The sequence below is a fragment of the Ceratina calcarata genome, unplaced genomic scaffold, assembly GCF_001652005.2.
Source record: "Ceratina calcarata isolate Rehan_Ccalc_2016 unplaced genomic scaffold, ASM165200v1 scaffold39.2, whole genome shotgun sequence".
Taxonomy (NCBI): Eukaryota; Metazoa; Arthropoda; class Insecta; order Hymenoptera; family Apidae; genus Ceratina; species Ceratina calcarata.
Window position 1 is genome coordinate 3458639 of NW_017162322.1, and position 9478 is coordinate 3468116.

The 9478-nt window shown below is 47.3% G+C and overlaps 2 protein-coding genes across 8 annotated transcripts in view; both read right to left on the reverse strand.

Moving 5' to 3' along the window:
- The window catches only part of LOC108626124 (uncharacterized), a 12465-nt gene extending 6367 nt beyond the window's left edge, over window positions 1–6098 (reverse strand). For 2 of the 6 annotated variants that reach the window (XM_018026602.2, XM_018026605.2), the window contains exon 1: window positions 5687–6098. The gene's annotated coding sequence lies outside the window, so the exon portion shown is untranslated. The other 4 variants (XM_018026597.2, XM_018026598.2, XM_026814478.1 and 1 more) reach the window with 3 other exon arrangements.
- Window positions 6099–6897: 799 nt separating this feature from the next.
- nmdyn-D7 (nucleoside diphosphate kinase homolog 7) lies at window positions 6898–9297 on the reverse strand. 2 transcript variants are annotated; one of them, XM_018026610.2, is made up of 9 exons: window positions 8733–9297; window positions 8488–8654; window positions 8246–8404; window positions 7963–8170; window positions 7777–7897; window positions 7568–7692; window positions 7380–7493; window positions 7206–7313; window positions 6898–7135 (listed from the first exon to the last, which is right to left on the reverse strand). In XM_018026610.2, exons 1-9 carry the CDS (start codon window positions 8847–8849, stop codon window positions 7100–7102), a joined length of 1155 nt encoding a protein of 384 aa, XP_017882099.1. In that variant the 5' UTR covers window positions 8850–9297; the 3' UTR covers window positions 6898–7099. The 2 variants fall into 2 exon arrangements, with proteins under 2 accessions (XP_017882099.1, XP_017882098.1); XM_018026609.2 differs by having other exon boundaries at window positions 6898–7313.
- Between the last annotated feature and the right edge of the window lie 181 nt (window positions 9298–9478).

A 9478-nucleotide genomic window follows, 5' to 3' on the forward strand; every position in this document is an offset into this window, starting at 1 on the left:
TTACGTATGATTATTTGGCATTTTATTGATGTTGACAAAATCCGACCATCCCAGCGTCGAAACGGCGATCTTTTGGCAAAAAATTTCATTTTTCCTTAATTACTCCTAAACCGTTGATTCTACGGGAAAATTATATACAACCTTTCTTGTAGAGGACGACGAGAGCTACAATTTCTGTATAAAATTTTTTCGCTCGCATTAATATTTAACGAGTTATTGACGAAAAACTAAAAAACAGTTTTTTGCAAATTACTCGTTAACTATTGACGCTAGTGAAAAAAATTTACATGGAAATTATAGATCTCGTCGTCCTCTATAAGAAAGATCATATGCAATTTTTCCGTACGTGCAACGGTTTGGGAGTTATTGACCAAAAACGAAAATTTGGAAGAAATTGATTGAGTCCCTTTGGAAAAATCTCGGAAAAATCGAAAATTTTTTTTTGTTGTTTATTATTAGCAATGTTCTTCCGACGTCTGATTTCTCTTTGAAAAATGCGTTTCTAAGGTGCATAAACTTTTGGGATTGACTGTATAGCCAATACATCCTTAACTTTACGACGTGCATCGTTTAACCGGCAGCCAGTCAGGTGACATTATTGTTACCGCTCAAACGAATCGACATGAAATTCTGACCGAACCGAGATTAGAATGCATCGAACGGTACGAATTGGTACGCGCAATTTACGACGCGTCTCAAGATCGATCCGTTCGCGTTACATCGCTTCTAATTCGATCGTGGACGCGGTACGCGTCGGTGATCACCGATGGTTTACCTCCATCGCCTCGTCGACTGAAGAAATTAATTTTTTGAACGCGTCGCTCCGTCGAGTCCATGTTCCGTTTTCAGAGAGGATTCGTCCTTTTCAGTTATGCAACGATGATTACCGTCTTCATACGTTTTCACGGAGAAACCGTCCGTGACTGGTCTCCGGTAAGAATTATAGCAATTGATACCACGTGTGCGATTAGAACGATTCCGTAAAATTCTCTTTTAAATCGCACGAACCGAGATGCGTGCCGTGATACGTACGAGCACTATCGTAAATTCCTGCATTTTTCATTTCGTAGCCGTCTCTCACTGAACGGTGACACGACGAAGCGAAGGACGCGATATTCATCTACGCCGCGATCCTCCTCGTTCACAAGAAGAAGAATACTGATCTCGGTTCTAGGAACTAGGAAAACGCGATTTCAACCGAGCTTTTGTATTAATTGACACCGTCTGAAATTCGTTCCGGCAAAATTGAGGTAGCGATGTAAATTACATAGTTTGTTAATTGCCGCTCGTTAGAAACACGTTCCCGAGCACATGAATATTTATTAACGCTCGAGACACGCTTCCTCCGACGTTGCATTCCTGCGAAACGTTCCCTTGCGTTCCTTCTGTTCTCTTCCGACTACTTCTCTTCTGGCTACTCGTAAGCAATTTTTTAATCGTAATCGGTCAGCCTTCCCTTTAATCTCGACGTCGTTCCATCGTTCGGCCGAGTGGAGCGTTCCCTACGAAACGACACGAGTTCTGTCCCCGTATAATTTGTATATCAGAGAACAGGGATGAAGAAAGAACGCGACAAATTAAGACCAGACGCGTCGTTTACCGAACGTTTAATCGACGCGAAAATTGTGAACGTTAAGACGTTCGATTTTTCGGCGCAGTTCATCTTTTCCGCTCCCTTCCGTCGCATCGGTAGACGAGTCTTATGGTAGACGACGTGACCAGCAGTGGATTACGAGATACGGCACAGTAATTACCGCGAATTGCCAGCGTTGTCGGAGTTGAATGTTGGCCCATTACAAATGTAATTGCATAACTCGTGCACCGTTGGACTTAGTGGACGAACCGAGTGCTGACTATCCTCTTTCCGATAGATCCTCTGTTTTTCCCTCTTGGTGACGACGCGATGAATCGTAACGCTCGAACTCGAGTCGAAGAAGGTCTGCGACCGGTTTCGATCGCCGATCGTCGACGATCTCGATCCGACGCATCGAGGCCCGCGAAGACGAACGGTGGTCAGATATAGAGTAGTGCGGAAACGCGCTCGCTCGACGATGGATCGTCTTCCGTTCGAGCCTCGGCATGCGTTACACGCGGGGGGTGACGGAGACGGGCGCGTGTTCGCGCAGATTTCGGCTCCTCGACGCGGCCAGCACGTCGGTTAAGCCAAGTTTGAAGAAGAGGCACGTCGTCGGTTCTTTTCCCTCGTTGTTTATCCTTAGATTATTTAGATATGGCAGGCACGTGTGTCTTCGAAAAAACCTTCGAGCGAACGAAGCATTGAATTGTTGCCGTTCGAAACGTTTCCGCGTGTAATCACGCGGTTCACGAGGTTGACCAAAGTAAGCGGTATGCACGATCGCGAGAATAAAAAAAGATGACTCGGAGCTCGATTCAAAAGAATCGTATTGGTACGTAAAGACGTGTATGTACTCGTACGAGTGTCGTGCGTGTCGTCATGAATCTCCGCTATTATCCATTTTGTCCGATTATGTGCTCGACGCTGTAAACGCGCGCAAAAAAAAGCCGCTGGCAAAACTAGTGTGGGACGATGAAAAAATGCAACCTCGTTCGCTCGACCGCGTTCGTTCGAGTGGACCAACTTCGATATCGACAAATCGATCGATTAAGAAAATAGACACGTTCGATCAAGGTCGGAACGAAGAGGAAACACGCTCGCGACTTTAGACCGCGGATTTTCATACAGACTCTCGCGACGTCGATTCAAGATCAAATTCAGACGAGATCTAACGTCTTTGAGCCGTTTCTTCCGGCCATCGATTGTCGTCGCGAGTGCACCAAGTCCGCGATCTAGTGCCAATTGCATCATCGAGAATTTCTGTGTCGAAAGCGAGAAGTAGAGAGTTGTTGCACAGAAATACGACAATTGCGACGATCGCGAAAGTATCGACCATTTCCTCCTCCGCGACATCCGAGACGATCGAAGCGTCCTCGACGTTCCTTCTTCCTCGTGAAATAATCCGTGATTCCGTGCCACGCCGTTCTTTTTCTCACGCGTCTGAAACGCGAACGTGGAAGGTAGGCCGTCGTATCGCAAATTTGAAGCAATTTAACCCGAACCGACCTCAACGATCTCTATTACGTCGCATCATCTTATCGTCACGTGAAAATGTAACGAGGGCATCGAAATAAAGGAAAGCGTAAGTAAAGACGTCGGTGACGCGAAAGAAAGTGAGAACAATGTGCAACGTGCATCCATCGATCAGATTCCGACGACCGGAAACGTTCAAGAATCGGACTCGTCCCGCGCCTCTTCATCTTCTCGTTGTCCGTGACTTCCCAGAACTCGTTTACTTATTTTCCAATTGAACGACGTTCCTTTTTCTTCTCGTTTAAACATCGAGGGACCATCCTCCGCGCTCGAAAACTCACCAAGAACGTTGCCGAGCAATTTGATCCACGATTACGTCGTTAGAGCTCCGTTCTTTTTTCCCCGCGGCCAGTTGAACTCGCACGGGTCCGAGATCCCGTGGTGGAACGCGGCAAACTATGGCCGAGATGCTGGTGCCGGTAAGCGTTTCAACGCGTGACAGGCCGGTAGTTCGTAAAACGATTCCTGATGTTGCGTAATTCCGATCCAGTTACCATTGCATTCGACTTGTTTCTGTCCGTGATTGTTTCGTCGCGTCGAATCGACCTGACGCGTTTTAATACGGATCGTGGTTTCGTTTTCTGAAATCGATCGACGCGAAATACTGGAACGCAAACTTTCAACGTCAGCTGCACCGTCGAGCGTAGAAATTTCGCAATCCTTCTTCATTCGAACAGAGTCAATTTCTACGAGTTCTTAACTTTATCGACGAACGAGCAAGGCGGGTCTTGGACGACGAAACAGGCACCCGGTCGACGACGAGTAACGCTTTTAAAGAGTAGTCGTTAAGATGTCATTATCGGTCGTACAAGCCGCGTCTCGTGATTCGATATCGTCTGAAGTAAATTCCGTACAGGCGTGAGAACGAATAAAAATACAATACGAGAGAGCGATTCCTGCGTCCCTCGCTGCCGCGAACGCGTAATTATCCTTGCATCGGCAGAGCCGTGTCGTGCCTCGTTATTTCATTTTATCCTCGCTTTCTCTCGCTACGACGCCGTATCTCTGCTGGTCTCTTCGACATAGATTCCGAACAATGATCGAGAGAACCTATCGTTTCGCAAGCGACTACGGCGACGGAACGCATAATGTGCAGATTTTGCCAGTTTTTATCTCCGTTACATACCCGTTCGATTCTATTCGTTTTCAGTTTTCTTCGCGAGATCAATTGGAAATACCCATCCGTTCAGAGATGCTATTATCACGTAATTTACCAGGAACGGATCTATGGACGTTCGAATCGATTTTGTTGAGAAGAACGCGCGGTCGTCACTGTGCGTGATTCGGTGACAAAGAAAACTACGAATAAACGAGAGAACGACGGAAATACAAAAATCTCTGTAAATCGAGGACGCGAGACAGGCCACGGAACGAAGTCTCGTCGTTCTGGTGAAAAACGACGGGACCAGCCTTCGATCTCGCTTTCGCTCCAACGAACGACGACGACGACGACGACGACGACGACGACGACGACGACGACGACGACGACGACGACGACGACGACGACGACGACGACGACGACGACGACGACGACGACGACGACGACGACGACGACGACGACGACGACGACGACGACGACGACGACGACGACGACGACGACGACGACGACGACGACGGTGACGACGCCGTCGTCGAACCGGGTCAAGTGCATTCAACGACTACGTTACGAGCTCCTATGCGCGACTCGGCCTGTCCATCCGGAGCGCGTTCAAAGGAACTGACGAATTACATCGTTAATAGCCCGCGACACGCGTCACCGTGGTCGACGGAGTGAACACGGTGGTCCGATCTGCGTCATTGATCAATGGACGTTCAAACTAATTAGAGGATCACGCTTCCGGACGATGCGACCATTGACGAGCGTACACACATGCATACGATGGTTCGAAGGTCCGAGCGAAAGGTGTTCGTACTAGTTTAAATGGTTGTACTTATGTCGGTCCGTCGTTCGTCGCGAGTTCCTCGAGATCTCTCGATCTCGTCGAAAATTCTCTTGGTACACAGAATCTTGTCCATAGAGAGACACGATCTTCCGAACCCTGCCGAGATATCGGAAGAGGCCTTTTCGCGCCGTCACCGAGCGGTACTCACGCGTGCAGGAAACGTGAAAGAGCGAGTACCGAGATCCTCGGCCAATGAACATATCGTGCCTGTTCGCACACGCACGCATCACCCAACGACACGGACGACAATTACTCCGAGCAAAATCAACGACTCACGTTCATCCACCGTTCGATACTGGGAAGAGGAGGCATCGGGCGATTCTCGGTCCCCGTGAATTCTTCGGCGAGCCTCGAGCTGGGCCTGTTCGTCGATCCGAAAAACGGTCCTGGTCCTTTTGCTCGACGCGCGACGAGATATCTTTCTCGCAAAACGTTTACTTATCGCCTGCTTATCGCCAATCTCGACGAAGCGACGCGCGATTCGAGTAGATCGTTCGAAGACGTGGAAACGGTGGCTCGGAACGAGTTCGATGTGTCGCGTCGCGCGAACGTTCGAACTGGTAGCGATCGAAAATCGCGAGTCTCACAGACCCCCTGGAGGAGCGACGATCGGCGACGGGTCCGTTCTACTCACCGTTGAAAGCACTACTGCCCGACCCGATCCGATCCTGCGGTGGCAACGCACCGGCTCGAAGGTACACGTATTCTAATACGCCAATCGGACTTAAGAGCGTGATCGCGACGCATCCCGTCGATTCGCGTGTCCATTGACAGCGGCCCGACGAACCGGTACGCCGCTGCGCGTTGCGCTGCGACCGTTCTCCACACGATTTCGCGCAATTCCTGCACTTCCGCTTTCTTACCGTCGAATCGATTGGTCTCCTCAGAGATCGACTCTGCAGACCTGGCACGTTTCGCTGAAACTTCTGATCGCGCGGTGGTCACCGCAGATCCTTTAATTATCGTACCGTTATTAAAACGGGCCGAGCCCGTCGTGTGAACCCGATGAGTTTGTCATTACTCATTATTGATCGTCGGGGATTACCGTACGAAAAATTAGCGATCGTTAGTTTTCTCGTTTCGATCGTACTAACCGGTTGCGACTATTTGTTTTTCGGGCCACGAACTCGTATGTACTGGTACGGGTTTTATCGGTACTTGGTCGGTTCTGTTGATACAAAAGATCCGGGAGTTCTTCGGCGGAAATTCCCCTCGACTTCGTCCTTCCGTTCGGTATTCCGATTCGAGTCGATGACTGCGGTATTCGGTCCGTCGCGGCTTCGTGGCACGCGGCAGTGTATACCACGAGGAAGCTAATGAATCACGTCAATCGTAAGAACAGTCGTTCCAAAGCGCCGAGTCTGTACGTCTCGCATCGGTGATCGTGCTTTTGCCCCCTTGGGTTAATTTAAAATACGCGAAAACTCAAGATCGCGTCGTCCGTTCTCCCTGTTCCTTCTATGCTGCGTCACGGTGGATTTGTACTACGCGTCTACTCGTAAAAGTAGGGCATTGCGAAATTCGCTTCTAGGGACGCTCCGAGCGTCCTCAATGCCATGTAGGGCCTGATCCATCGCGTAGGATCAGGGAACGGTTATATTTAGAAAATAAATTGCGAACGACGAGCTCGGTCATCGTCGGTTCACTGATCGCGTACGATTTGCAACGATTACGAAACTGTTCGTCCGATGATTCAATCACGAACTTTAATTATATTTTCATTGCGGAACGTAAGAGTGGCCGATTGAAATGTGCGGACGAACCGCATTCTTAAAAACGTGTGGCCTCTCCTAAACCGGGTTGGGAAATTATTTCGGACTCAATGGGTGATTAAAACGAGAGAACTAGTAAAAGCGTTCTTTGTTGTAAAAAATTAATGTTCCGATATATCCTAATTACAAACATGTTTAATATAGTTCCACGAATGGATGCAGGAATCCTGTAAAAGGCAGCGAATTTGTTCGCGTATCATCAAATGGTCAGATCGATAAACGTGACAACGGACAACGATTAAATTTGTCGTACTTTCAATTTCCATCACGCCGACTCAACTGCTGTCCAGAATCTTATAGAAATACTCCACCTGTACAAATAAGATTGATCGTTCTACGTGAATCAATGTTAGATCGCGCGAGACCGAAAGTGTGTATCACCTCCAGAGTCCCGTCCTCTGGTAAATCGGAACAGTGCACCGCGTTTTGTACTTTGGTCTTCCCATACTTGGCACGAAGCGTGTCCGGTCTCACTTGCCGCGCGATGTCCTGCACAAACGCTAGCGTAAATATCACAAAACAGTCCTTACGAGTCTGTCTATGATCTGCACTAACCGGATCCATGGGTCCGCACAATTTTCGAAATTCTCCCTGAACATCGAACTTTTCGTCCTTGTGCTTTATCTCCATGACGATGCACGGCCCTGATTGTAGCTCTCCTACCATCGCCTACGGAAGAACAGTTTCTTCTTTTGAAGAATTCGAAAGAATAGTGCGTGGTCGGTGATCGAGGATGAACTCACCGCGTAATCGGGAAGAACTCCCTTGTAAACTTCTAAAAATTCTTCTGCGTCAAACGAATTAACGACGAACTGTTGTACGGCAGATACAGCGAAACCAGCTTTCTGAACATCGTCGATGATATCTCCTGTGTCAATGAATCACGAAGCGTGTCAAGTACTACCGTCCGTCAGGGCAGAGATTTACGTATTTAAGATATGATTCTGTATACCGGTCAACTTGGATTGTACCGCGTGTGGTTTAATGATGCAGCAAGTGCAATTCTCCAGTGTCGCCGTATTCGCTGGCCCCTTCTTACCGGTCTTTGGATCGGGAAAGAAGAATTCTAATTCCTATGGGAGAAAATGCGTAAACGTAGAAAACAAAATCGGAGCCAATAAGAATTTCGGAGACGAACCTTCTCCGCTCTTTCCTCGTTCTCAGAACCATGCACCGCATTATGTATCACATCTTTGCCGTAACGCGCTCTCAGCGAGGACGGAGCTTTCTCAATAGCCTCCTTGCTATCTTCTGGTCCCATTGCTTCCAACCAACGCGTGACTGCATGATCACCCAACAGTTCTAGAGCTACGATAGGACCAGAAGTGAGATAATTTACCATATACCTGATTAAAAATACAGAAAATAGAACCGACGCTTGAAACCTAAAGATACAATTTCTATCTGACACGTGTCCTTACGCTATGTTACTCTGCTCTTTATAATCGCAGAATCGTCTCGCCTGCTCCTGAGACAACTTCACCATTTTTATGTTCGCCACGTGGAAATTGTTGGACACTATATACTTCAATATTTCGCCGAACTTGTCGACGATGCTAGGTTTCACCATCGCGAACGTCCTGAAAATAGGCAAGGAACAATTCGTGAGTCGTCAATACATACAAACGATCGGTTGTCATGCAGAGTAAGACCGATCATGTACTTCTGCATCTTCGTTTGCAATTTCGTTCGCGTCACACAGTCCGCGTAATCTGTTATCCTTATGCTCCGTGAAAATATCGTCACGGTGGCACCGGGGTAAAAATGTTTTGCCTCTATACCTTCGCATTTCGTTCTCCTTAAAAATATCTTTCTGGCCTTCAAGTCGAACTGTGAATCACCAGATGTAATTAAAAACAAGCATTACAAGAATGGACGCGAGAATATTACAAGAAATCTGATACGTACCAGTTCCACGGTATTGTCGGACGGATAATAATACAGATAAAACTTCTTTAAAATACTAGCTATTTTATCGTACCATTCGGCATCGAAGATGTATTTTTCATTGTGATCTACCGACATTGTTCCAACTAAATTTATTCACACACTCCCGTGTTCGATGCTCTACCTTTTATGTTACGTAGGGTTATACATCAGAAGCATCGACAGCTTCGTATCAAAAATATTCAGATTTATGTGATGCAATAAATTGTTTGTTACTATAGACACTGTTGTCATTTGTACTCTTTCTGTTTGTTTCGATCGTCTCTATGACGACAGTACACCAAGCGATTTTGGGGCATTGAGAGCATACACGTGGCACCATCTAGCGGTTATGGCCGCGAAAGTACTTGGCTCCAATGAATTTGGAGTTGCTAGTGGCGCCATCTAGCGTTCACAGATGCGAACCAAGAAGATTGACGAAATTCGACGGTCGAATTAGCGAACTTTTAACAAGACATTTCGTTTTTCCTCAATAACTCCCGAACGGGTGGTCGTAGGGGGGCGTATTTAGGCTCATTTTGTAGGGGACGACGAGGTCTACAATTTCTGTGCAAAAAGAATTCGCTAGTGTCAATTAGGTTAGGTTAGGTTAACGAGTTATAGACGAAAAACGAAAAACTGTTTCTTGCAAATTACTCGTAAACTATTGATGCTAGTGAGAAACTGTTATATAGAGATTGTAGATCTCGTCGTCCTCTACAAAATGA